This window comes from Mastigoproctus giganteus, chromosome 3 (genome assembly GCF_048544385.1).
Source record: "Mastigoproctus giganteus isolate SK-2022 chromosome 3, ASM4854438v1, whole genome shotgun sequence".
In the NCBI taxonomy this organism is placed as follows: Eukaryota; Metazoa; Arthropoda; class Arachnida; order Uropygi; family Thelyphonidae; genus Mastigoproctus; species Mastigoproctus giganteus.
The window spans coordinates 234,460,186-234,473,774 of NC_143577.1; the positions used below are offsets into that span (position 1 = coordinate 234,460,186).

The 13,589-nt window shown below is 32.7% G+C and overlaps 1 protein-coding gene across 1 annotated transcript in view; it reads right to left on the reverse strand.

Moving 5' to 3' along the window:
* Positions 1 to 3,193: 3,193 nt before the first annotated feature.
* Positions 3,194 to 13,589, reverse strand: part of LOC150088858 (ras-related protein Rab-35-like) — a 37,246-nt gene continuing 26,850 nt past the window's right edge. The window contains exons 5-7 of the mRNA XM_090370944.1: positions 9,629 to 9,753; positions 3,744 to 3,897; positions 3,194 to 3,635 (exon numbers count right to left, since the gene is read on the reverse strand). Of these exons, the coding sequence (XP_090227070.1) occupies positions 3,769 to 3,897; positions 9,629 to 9,753 (254 nt within the window). The 3' untranslated portion in view covers positions 3,194 to 3,635; positions 3,744 to 3,768. The remainder of the gene's footprint in view (positions 3,636 to 3,743; positions 3,898 to 9,628; positions 9,754 to 13,589) is intronic.

The window sequence follows — 13,589 nt, forward strand, 5'->3', positions numbered from 1 at the left end:
ATCTGACCTTTTTTTCTTTAGAATCACTGGTGGACTAATGGATAAATTGTTTATTAAAAAAAAAAAAAAAAAAGGGAAAGGAAGCCGACACGAGAAGCATGGCAATTATCGAAAATGTTTACCGGTGAAACTTTGTTACGAACATTTTTTACAACGCCAGAACTTCCAATATGACTCTGTTCGTGATTCAATTAGTTAATTCAATTAGTGATTCTAAAGAAAAAACAGGTCAGTTACCCCCCCACACACTTTGGGAGGGTTTCAAGTTGCTGTGGGATTCAACTTCTACTCCAGACCGATAACACCCACCATCTGTTTACCGAGCAAGCAACAATACAAATACCGTTACGGCAAAGTACTTTTACCGGTAAATTTCATCAAACTTTTGCGTGCTTCTCGTGCAGGCTTTCTTTACCTTAGCCGAACAGTCCAATAATGCTAACAAAAGAAAATTTTGACACCTAAAAACATATATACACAGTTATGTGTATATACACATATATACATTCACAGATGACAAGATCACTGTAATAGCAAGTGAATAAGAAGTTTGTCAGAAATGATATTTTAATAGCAGAATTCCAATTTTTAACTTTAGTGAGGTTTTCTAAGGACTGTGCTCAGATATGATGCACAGCATGTTGCTTACCAGCATTTTCCCACAGTTAGCTCAATTAATAGTATGACTGCAGACATGACAAACTGTGATCAACGGCACTTGATAAAGGGATCTCAAATTCTTCTGTTTGATACAGAGTTCGGCTTTGTTTTTTTTTTTTTTTTATATTAAAATAAAAAAATATCAGCAAACTATCAATTCTTGGCAAACTGTCTCATATCACTATTCTAACCTTATACCTGAATGGGAGCAATAATGAGCCATTTACAGTAAATTTAATGTCCTGAATCTTTATTTTCAGAGGTAGCATTTTATTTTTGCCTGATGTTAAAGTGTATTATTCTTGGGACAAGTTTCAATAACGTTCTAAGAGCTACTCAGTGAACTTTTTTTTCTCCTTAAAATTTACAGCAAAAATATTGATTTTTAACAAAGCATAGCATGATCTCTTTTTGAACATACAGAAAGGGAAGATGCCTGCTTTCAATGATGATTAGTGAAAGCCAATGAGAGCTAACATGAGCTAAATCCCATGACCAATCATGTGAGATCTACAGCAAAAGATATGATACTCTTACTGCACAGTCTTCAAAAAAATTTCTCAATAGTGTGGTAATTGCAAGTTTCACAGAATGGGCAAAAATGTATGATCACATTATGTGTGAGGGTTAACTGGCAAAACCTAGTATGTCTGATGCTCATGGCCACTGCTATTATCAGTAAACTAATGGAGCACACTGTCATGGCTAGAATCAGAGCATTCTATAGCAGCAATAGAAAGGGTCAGGGCTACTACTATGTTATAAAGTGACTTTTTATTGAAGTTTTGTATAATGTTGTGATCTGAGAAAGTTGGGGTATCAGAGAAAAGGCATTTAAATAGCTACCTGAACTCTTAATTTATTTAACTTATATTTTCACTTATGGGTTAAAAAATTAAAGTGATATTAATATAGATTTTAATATTCCTCTATTAATTTTTATCTGAAAAAAAAAAAAAAAAATACATACTGACTGTATTTTCCAACTATATTTTCCCCCCTTTCTTGTCCACACTGACATCAGATACAATTTATGGTCTTTGCCATCCTGGTATGTTGCTCCCACGGGAAACTTTACCACAGCTTCCTAAAGCATATGTTTTCTTGATGTCAATCAAACTTTTACTATAATATCACTGGATAAGTTTGTAATGGATATCTCTCATTGCTTACTCTGAATCACAACCTAGCCAATGTCATTCAAACTGTACATCATATAAACTTGATTTCTTTTTTTACATTGAAGCTTAAGAATTTGATGCCAATAACTGCTCTGACAGTTTCATCACACATACATTTCTTGATTGCAGCAGAAATGATAAACCTGCAACTGAGAAACTCAAGTGGAGCATGGCAATGCCCCACGAGGATACCCAGCACTTAGGAACAAAAATTAAAAGGCTTTTATATTGCTTTATAGATTAAATTTCATTCCAATATGTGAGTATTTCTTTGGACTACTGGTCACAATTTGAAGAGAAGTCCATAATCAAGGAGTGCATGCACAATGAAACTGCCAAAGCAATTACCAGCAAAATTTCATAAGGCATGAAAGTTCAGCTGTGACTGAGGCACTCAAAGAGGTATGGATCACAATTTGATTGCCAATAAACTTCCCACTCATGATGTGGTATGACTGAGCGAATGACTTCTGACTTCATGAGTAGAAGCAGTGTTTCCCAGTGTCAACTGACATTGGAAAACTTTGCTTCGGAAAGCTATGGTAGTTTCCAGTAAGTGCAGTGCATATAACTGACAATTGCCTTTGAAAGTTTAGAAAAGTGCTATAAGAGTTACAAGGAGTAGCAGATTTTAACAAACTTTTTTTTTTTTTTTTTTTTTTTTTTTTTTTTACATGAAAGCTCCCTTTAGTTCATCTTGCTTTTGATCTTTCAAATTATGCAACAAGAAAATATTACATTTGTATAGAAACATAATAAAATATTGCAAGCAAAAAAAAAATAATCTTTTTCAAACGCAGGAAATGTCACTTAACAGTAGTGACAACTATAAAAACAAAGAAAACTGCTTCATGCAAGATGGAAAAATAATTCACTATGGACATATATTTAATATTAAAATACTGCTTAATAGTAGAGACAAAAATACAAAATATCAAAAATATTCACTGATATCTGCTGCAATCTATAAATAGCATGATAAGAATAATAAGTTTTCACTTATCAGTATCCTTCAATTATAAAAACTAGTTATACAAAAAAAAAAAAAAAAAAAACAATGCATATAATATATAAGGCAAGTGCCAACTATTAGTAATTTGTTTTTAATTTTTCAATTTTTTAAAATTGCACAGAGCGCACATTGTTTCAATGCTGTACAAGCTTATACTCATTGCTGAATATGGCGGACAATCCTATTTGAAGAATTTCATTTTCATTAAATCTAAAAAACTGCCGAAATTTAAAACTGCAGTTAAAAAAAAAAAAAAAAAGGCTACAAAAACATTTTAAGTTTTGATGATAAGGCAGACTACACTATACCAAAATTACAAAACATTTCCTCAGTACATAATATTGATTGTTATGGCTCACCTTCCAGCTGAAAAATTACAGCCCTTTGGCCAGCTACATGCATATGAAAACATCATTATAACACTGGTTATGTCTCAACATCTTTGGTGCTAGGTCATATATAAAGTACATTATATACAAAAAAATGTGACGCCTACTGCTTCCTTGGACATAATTGTAGTAAAACATGCTAGAAATTGGCAAATATGGATACCAGTCTTTGGGCCCTATAGCAAAGGAAAAAAAATCTCATGGCAAAGAGGTCCAAATTCTACATATAACTGGTGTGTTATGTACTTTGTAGTAAAAGTGCAGCCAACAGGTGATCCTTGAGCTGTACTACACAGATGACTCAGGCACTTTCCTGACATGATGTAGATCTGATCAAAAGCAGAGGGCCAAAAAACTAGTCCTTTTCCTGGTGAAAAGTGGAGAATCACATATCTGTGAAAAAGAATTAATAGAAGTCTAAGCTCCCTATTTAAGTTTTCAGCATACATAAATTACAAATAAATTTAAAGCTATGACACTAAAAATGAATCTGCTGCTTACTTTTAACATAGTTAATACTCTTCTGTTAACAGCACTTTTTCTTTCCTCTTTGTGGCCCTTTCTGTAGCTTAACAGTACTATCATGCGACTGCTGTTGGCGTTCTCTTTGCTCCTTTTTCGTTCTAAGCACCATCCGGGTTATAGAATTAAACATCTGTTCACAAGAACAAAATCAAACACCATATCATTAAAATGGACACCAGCTATATAGACATTTTATTGATTAACATATTATGCATGCAAAATTATGGTTATTCATTTAATTTAAATATTTCTACCGAGCTTAATAAATATGGAATAACACTTAATTTGTTAAACCCGGCTTACTGTTTCAGTACGCACCTGTCTCCCCACATCCTATCAATCTACAAAAAAAAAAAACCAACCCACAGCTTTTGTTCTGCTTCATTTAGACAATTAAATATTTCAAATACAGCACTTCAAGAGAGATACAGTCTGCTGCATATTATTAGTAATATGCCACCACAGAAACAGGCATTTTTTAATGTTTGTTGGCATCTCTTTGGTGGAAATGATTGGCCAACAAGTGATCTTGTGTTGTAAAGCATACCAATGCTATACTTGACAACTCAGTAAATAACTTGAAGCTGCAACGTAACCGGCATCTCACACTTTGTAATTTAAGCTCATTTGTAAACTGTACATGTTTTTAAAATTCTGAATGAAAATAAAATCTTTGGCCTAAACTTCTATATTGAAAACTTCACTTCTGCTTTTGCACAAATCTAAATTAAACTCCTCACTCTCATACTGGCAATGAATAACATTGTTGTATTAATAAAAAGCAAAGTTTGCATAAAAGAAATTATTATATAATGCAATAGTCGTGTATATTTCAGCAGCTCTAAGCTTTTGTTCCAAATAATTTAACCCGACCCTCACCAATTTCATTGACAATCACTATTTGTTTTGCGAGTGCCTTAAGAAAAAGAGTTAATCCACTCAAAGGATTATCCCAGGTTTTCAGTTTGCACAAATATGCAAAACAGACCACAAATACACACTCTATATACACAGGAAGTCCTCACTGTTTTTTATCCTGTTTAAAGTCATTTTTTGTTAATTCGTTACCACTTGTCTATCACGAGCACACCATGGTCTATGATATCTCACTTTGGGTCATACTGCTATTTAACTAGTTCACTTTGTATGAACTGGTTTTTTTCTCAAAATTTCACCGTAACTTTAATGTTACTTTCAATTAATTCAAATGAGTTCAAGAATTTTTTTAAAAAACTAAAAATATCAAATATTTTAATATGCTTCTTATGATTATTAATGAAATTAATATAAATTTTCTGATTAAGCTTTCACAGCATGTAAAGCATTACTTGGGAGAAAGTACCAAGAAGATGCTCTTAAAGTTTGTTTGCTTTAAATGAAATTTCCTTTTACAAAGGGAAAGAAATGCAATTTCTTGCATTGCAAAAGGAAAAAAAATCAGTTCTTTCTTTAGAAAAATAAGGGCAAAGTATCTGAGTCATTGCTGAAATAAACTGGTAACTTTTTCTTTATTAGCTTAAATTATATGAAGTTTATATATTGAAGAGAAAAACAGCTTGTGACTTGTGAACATGAATTATGTCAGAGGGCAAGATGTATATGAAGCGAGAAAAGAGTTGAGCTGCCAACTGTTTTTCTATTTAGTAAAAATAAAAATAATAAAGTATATTTTTATACTTTATTAAAGGTGACAAATATGATCCTAAAGAACATTTTGCACATAAAAAATATTTTTTGTCTTTGGAATATATCTTTTGTTCCAAATATGCAAGTCAATACATACTGTTGACTGGCCCCATTATTCATCATTTTCATTGTTTGTTGGGTTCTAGGAACATAACTAGAGTGTACAATGAGGACTTCCTGTACATACATACATAAGCTCAAAACACCAATGAACTTTATAATTAGTATTGTCTATATATTGCAGCAGCAAAAAATAAACTACTTATGCAGTAATATTCAATGAGTTTGAAAATAAAGAGGTGGTATATTGTAACTTCCTCCAGCAGATGGTGGTACAGAGCTTGTTCAGTAGGCTGACAGGTTGCAAGTAACAACCAGTTTCATTAGTAGGTAGCATTAACGTTCCACGTCACGATTTTGCAATGGACAAATATCAAGTTTTGCTTTGAACCGAGAAAATCTGCAACAGGAATGTATGAAATGCTAAAAACTGTTTATAGTAAGATGAAATGTTAAGTCATACCAACAAAGTGTGTCATCATACAAAGACTTCATCCAGACAATTCCAATTTAATTGACTGTATTGTCATTGAAGATGTCTGTTGGGTATTTCATTGCAACCCAGAGATGGAGTGCCACAGAATGCAGTGGACTTCCAAATCATCACCATGAAAAAGTTTCATTTACAGAAGTCCAAGATCAAGACTATGCTGATCACATTCATTGACAAACAAGATTTGATTCACAAGGAATTTGTACCTGAAGGGGAGAGAGTCAAGGTGCTTCAGACTTTAAGCACCTTTCCCAGGTGAGCCGCAATTTCAAGAGAAAGGCAACTGGATCTTAATGCATAACAATGCTCTTGCCCATTCTGCACTTGTTGTGAAGACATTTCTGATGAAACATGGCAATGTACAGATCAAACAATCACCCTACTGTCCCAATCGAGCACCAGCAGACCTTTTCCTCTTTCCCAAGGTGAGAACAGCCTTCAAAGAAAAGAAATTTCAGGATGCCGAGGACATGAATAAAAATGCAATGGCTCAACTGAACATTATATCTCTTGATACTTTCATTGACTATTTCAAAAATTTTAGAATGGTATAATACGTGCATTTGATCAGGTGGAGATTACTTTGAATAAAAATAAAACTATTTTTGTGCACCTTCACTTTGTGTTTTTTTATTGCACCAATCCAAGAACTTGATTGCTACACCTCATATGTTTCCCTATTATCACAGGACCAACTTAAATATATTCATCTGTGAAATTAAAACTTTTAGATCAGTGATGTGCAACCCGTGTATCACTGATACACACATGCAGCCTGCCTAAAACGGTTTTTGCAGCCTGTATCAGCCTATAAGAATATTTCAATAAATTTTCATAAAACATGCAGTTCAAGTATCAAAAGTAATAAAATAAATGGTTGCTAAAAACAAATGTTAATAATACATAACAGATGTTGTCAGTGCTGTTTCAACACTGCTGACATCAGTACTGCACTAAATAGAGAAAAAGGAAATTCTCTTGCATTGATGAATAACATAAATAGTTGTTAAAACATCACAGTATTAGTGTCATAATTGCTACCTGCTATGTATGAAATATTGCAGTTGTGAAGTACAGCTTCAGCTTCATATATGAATTCTAACTATTGATGATTTACAAATAGTTTGTTTTGCTGTACCAGTGTTAAGCTATTATTATATTATTTTAAAAGTGTAAAATTTCCCCAGTGAAATCAATGGCTGAAAAAAAAAAAAATAACAATAATCATAATAAAAAACAGAAGATAGAAGATGAAAAATATGTATTCTAAGAACAATGGACAAACAAACGAAAGAATATAATCTGAAACAAAACATGCAGATTTTAACGAAAAATATTCTGGAGAACCGAGAAGACAAAAGGTCTGTTCACTGCTTCATTCCTTGCAAGCTCAGCAAAATATTTTTGTGAAATGTTCTGAAATATCAGAACAAGCCTTAGAAGTAAGTTTTGAAATATCTCAGCTATTAGCTCAGTCAAAAACTTTTCTGATGGGGATTTTGCAAAAAAAGTAATTCTTTCATCACAAAAGTTACATTGCAAAAATTGTACAAAAAAGTTTGAAATAACAGTTTAAGCAGGGACACAATTCAAAGGCAATCTGATATTTCAAATGACATCAAAAGTAAATTTTCTGAAATAGTGTACTTGCTTTTTGTTTGCTGCTGAGTTGAGTCAGTAGATACCACTTGAACAGCACAATTTCTGCATGTGGAGTGACATTCAATTTTAAGATATATGAAGAACTTTTAGAATTGCATCCATTAATCCATTAAATTGCATCCATTTTAATTCCGAAATTAAAAGGTCAAACGAAAGGATCTGATTTAGTTGAGGGATTCCTTTCTTGTTTTAAGAAGTATAATTTAATTTGGATTTATCTAAACTTGTTGGGAACTACCAACAGTGCACCTGCTATGATTGGCTCTAAAAGTGGTATAGCATCTGTTCTCAGTGATAATATGAAAGAGCTAGTCCCTCAGACAAATTAATATGTGATCAACTGTATTATTCATCAAAGTCTATTGGGTAAAACATTAGGATTCACAGTAGTTATGGATGATGTTGTGAATGCTGTAAAATTTATTAGGTCAGGAGGGTTAAACCATAGATAATTTCACCGAGAAATTCAAGGAATTTCTCGATGAAATTGAATATAGTGACATTGCATACTACACTGAAGTATGCTGGCTTAGCAGAGTTTTACAATGGTTTTTGTCAGCATTTGAAGAAATAAGTGTTTCTTATTGTTAAAGGACAAAGGGTGTATCACTTTGAAGATGAAAATTGGTTTTGCAACCTGGTATCCTTGGTGGACATATCTAGTCATTTGAATGAACTCAATAAAAGACTTCAAGGAAAAGGTCAAATTATAACCAGACTTACCAACGACAGCTTTCTGAATGAAATTATCACTATTTTAGTCTCAACTTTAAAATAACAACACTTGCAACTTTCCAGAAAATATTTAAACAATATAAGAAAAATAGTAGTGAGTACACCAGTTACATTGAAAAACTTCAGCAGCCATTTGAACAGAGATTTGAGGATCTTTGAGTGAGATAAGATATTGTTCAAAGTCATTGATTCATGTTGTTTTCGCCAAATTCTGAGCCTTCCATCAACATGATACACCAGGAACTTCGACTCGTCAGACCAAACAACTGTTTTCCAATCCTTGATAGTCCAGTGCTGGTGTTGCTGTGCCCACAGGAGGCGTGCTCTCTTGTTCTTCATTGATAAAAAAGGTACGCGATGTGGCCATTGGCTGTTCGCAACAAAGTGCGACTAGTGATCTGCTGTGATATTTTGTTCTGCACACCACATGTGACATTGTGGCCTGTCTGTTTGCTTGCACAATTCTAGCCATCCTCCTCTGACCTCTCTCATCAACAAGCAATTTTCTTCCACAGGAGTGCCATTGAGAGGATTTTTTCTGTTCATTGCACCATTCTCAATACACCCTTTAAACTGTGGTGTGTGAAAAGTTCAGGAGAACTGCCATTTCAGAGATGCTTTGTCCAGCCCGTCTTGCACCTACTACCATGCCACGTTCGAAGTCCGTTAGATCACTCCTTTTCCCCATTCTTGCTACGGTTTGTATGCTTAACTGATACTAGAAAAGTTGTTCTGCTGCATTTATCCACAACTGTGGTCATGTGACTTGCAACATTGTGGGACAAACCATTTGTGTGCACAGCAGGGAGCACAAATAAATAAAATATTATTTTATCATTTGCTATTTTTAAAAATGAATGGAAAGTTGTCAGTTTGCCTATCCCTGCTTATTCAATCACATAAGGTAGGTTCCTCACATCTTGCACCCTACTTTACCGATTGAATATACAGCGTGATCCACATGTCAGTTTACCAGGAAATAATCTGTACAACTCAAACCTATAAGCAAATTTCATGTCCATATTTAATATTAATGTTATATTTACACGATATTATTTATAAATAAACTGTTCAAACTGCTTTCAGTAATTTACTTTTTGGTAATTTTTATATTTTCTTGGTAAATTGACATACGGCTTACCCTTTATATATCTTTACAGAATATCAAAATTATTTTGATATTCTTTTCATTACATTTGAAAATCTATGGAGAAAATGTGCTTACTTCTTCAACATTTATATTTTCCTTTGCACTGGTTTCAAATAACTGAATACCCATCTGATCAGCAAATCTTTGAGCATCTTCAGTCAAGACAACTTTTCTACTTGGATCATCATTTTTATTACCAACTGGAAAATAAATTACATGTAAGTTAGGTATATTTCAATTTTATGGCATCTATACTTAATGTATAAAAGCAAAATATAGATAAAATTCAACCACTGAGTTGCTTATTCATCTTAGTGGCATATCATTCTTCATTTTTATTTCATTATATGAAAATAAATTTTGACTTAGGTCTTTAAATAAGACACTTTCACCTTTTCCAAAACTCTTCTCATAAGCATGCTAAAAATGTAAAATTTTTAAGTATGAGAAGTTCATCAAAATTTTGCTACATCATATCTCCAACAAGTGTTAAACACTTTATTTATTTATTTTTTTAAATACAAGACAGAATTAGAGAATTTTTAACCGAATTTGTTAAAAATATCTGAACATCAAAAAGAAAAAATAACTTTACTGTGCAATTTAGAATGTCTAAAATTTGTTACAATAACTAGCATTTTTGTTCTACATTTCCAAAGGTTTATTTTTATCTACTGTTAATAGTAAGCAATTCTGTACTGTAGTTTTTTAGAATGCCATTTTTTTAAACATATATCTGTAAAATTTTGCTTTTTGTTGAAGAAATCAGACTGTAGAAATAACTAAAGCATTAATAATTGAAAAAAGGCTTTACTGAGAAGTAGGATATCTGATGGTATAAGTGCTTCAAAGATGTCACTGAGGATGATGGAAGGTGTCAAGTTGGTTTTATGGCACTGGCATTTTAGACCTTACTACATGTTGTGCAGACAAAGACTTTACACCCTTCAAAGATTGGCTAATTGTAGCCTTTAAGAATCTCTTCCATCTCCTACAGGATTTGGGGGGGGGGGAACCATTCCAAATGATGAACTTGTTTCCGACATTAGAAGTATGATAGTTTTTAAGCCATCAACTGCAACTTATGTTATGCAAAATTTTTAATATAGAATCAGATGGAAATAACTACTGATTCAAAAGAACTGGTTGAAGTTTGTGATTATAATCCAAGATTATAAAAATAATAGGGACAGGAAATGAAATAGTGTTATCTTTACAAACAAAACATCAATCCTTTGAATGGAAGTCTTCCATGTCTCACAGGGAAAAAAAAAAAAGTTACAGATCTTAAAGGTAAAGAAAGTTATGTAGCAATTACTTTTTTTTAATATAAAGGAATAATTCATTATGAATTTATGTCAGGAGTCATATGAAGATGTTAGAAGGAAGAGAACAAATATCGGTACAAGGAAAAATTGGAAATTATTCCACATGATATGCCTATTTGTGTGGCAATATTTGCAAATGTCTTTCAAATAAACTGTCCTACAATATCCTCCTTATTCACTTGGCTTTGTGCCACATGATTTTTATTTTTGATTTTCAAAACTTAAAGGAATGATAATTTTCTGGTGAAGCAAATGTTATGACAGCTATGGCAAATGCAATCAATTCAGTCTGAAACCTTTCAATCCTATCTTATAGAAAAAATTTCCCTCATTGTTATAAGTGTGTGTGTGATTAAAAATAATGTGCACGCGCACACATTTTTATTCAAATAATGTGTGTGCAAGTGCAGGTAAACATTTATTTACATTTTTCTAACAATGAAACTTCATCTGTGCATCAGAACTAACACAATCTCTCAATTCTTCCTTATTGGTAAAACTTTAAGCCAAATCTACCCTATTTCAGGAAAAGTTATAGTTACCACACACCATAAATAACTGAAAACTGTATTTTAATCAACTACTGAACTCTCCCCACCTCCAAACGTCTAACTTTTCAGCTGCTTCTTATCAGGATTACAACATCTGCTTTTCACATTGACAATTTTAACACTATCTGTAATATGAGCAAAGCAAACACTACAATTATATCACTGAGATATATTTGATCATATCATAGTGAATATATCCAGCCCAAATACACTCTGCTGAAGATGAGAGGGTGATTATTTGCAATTCGACCAATTTAATGGTTTTGTTTCACACACCTTTCAAGTAAAGGTACCCACACCTTTTCAAACAATCCTATACACTGATGATTCTCCTAACTCAAGTTGTTAAGAAAATCATCTTATAGATTTCTCAGGATTCTACAACAGTACAGACTGAACACATTTAAATTCTCTGTCATTAACTTTCATTTTATCAATAATATCCTTCTTAATAAAAAAGAGTTTACTATTACAACATAAGCATTTAAATAGTTTGGGAAAGGGACACTAATTTGTACCATCTTTACTGCCTGAGGACACTAATGTCCCATCAGCAACAGAGTTTGGGCTTACATTCACTTTAGAAATGATTGTTATCCACAAGAAGACCTAAAGTTACTAATATTATTTTTAATCAAACAATATCATCAAGAAGGTGAATCTGCTACTATTCATTAAAGACTCAAATGCACTACTGTAACTAGTTTCGGAGTTATAGTTTTCTTGTCAGACAACAGGTACTTTTAATTAGCAATCTTGTATTGAATGGCAAATAAATATATCAAATATACACAAGCAGCATGTGGAAAAAAAATTAATTCTGTTTGAAAATGCAAACTTTCATTACCTGTATAACAACCTCTTTACTGAACTGCATTGGCTAAATGGAACAAATTAGTAAAGAAGGAGGGTATAGTTTCAATGCAGATATTGAAATTATTAGAGAAAAGAATGCTACACTGAATTATGTTTTTTGTCTTAACTATCTGGGGCACTATTGTCTCTCCAGTGACAGAGCTTATCTCACTTTAGAAATGACTATGTTATCCATGAGTCAACCTAAAGTTACTAATATCATTTTCAGTTGAAGAGCATCACTAAGAAGACAAATCTGTTACTAATTAAAAACTCAAAGGCACTGCTGTGACCAGTTTCAGAGCTATCTGCCTCCTCATCAGACAATAGGTAGCCCTGATTTTGTTGAATTGTAAATACATCATTTAATAAATGTATTCACCTTCTTAGCAGTGTTATTCAACTAAAAATATTAGTTAACACATTTGCTGCCTGATTGCAAACATGTGTCAAAACAAACTGCAATTTTTGTGCCTCAACGCAAATATGCATCCATTCAATTAAGGTCAATAAATGAGCACTGTAAAAGGAAAAGTACATGAGATGAACAGCTGAGCAATATGAACACACTGACTTAATCATGGGCTATGGCATTACAGCTGAGATTTCGCTTAGCATCTATTACACTGTCTAGAGAGTGCTATAAAAGCTGTATTAGATCACAGTTTGATATTTTCTTTGCTTATGTTGAAGTTATTTTATATAGTTTAGTATTTTTCACAAGAAAAGGTAAAATTTTTTGAAGATTGTTTTACAAATTTTACTCCTTTAGTTTGTGAAAAACAAAAGATCATCATCAAACTATTTGTGTGCTACTGAAAATTAAAAAGTATTTTTCTACAAAATTTTACTCTAAAGGGTTGTTATAATGGATCCACAGTCTGAGATATCAGGACTGAAAGGAACAGGAATGAACAGTATGCTGAAAGCTGATGACACTGATATAGAATTCTATTCAAGTAATGTAGGTTTTGAATCTTGTTCAAATGCATCTGTTGATGTGAGAATGCTACAAACAATAGATGCTGGTGTTACTTGGAGTGATTATTCTTCATAGACCAAATCCATTTACTAAAAAAAAGCAGTGCCGACTTGTTCCCTGTTCCACAAGAGAAGTGCTCACTGAAAAGCCCAAAGGCACAAATAAAGGATCTTCAAAAATATAAGCAGTAGTGATGTTCACTACTGCTTATATTTCACAAGTTTAGGTCAACTTGTGAATGAAGTAGTTGTTTCTAAAGTAAGTATAAGCCCAAGTTCTATCACTGGGGGGGACAAAGACTAGTGTCCCCAGGCAAAGCA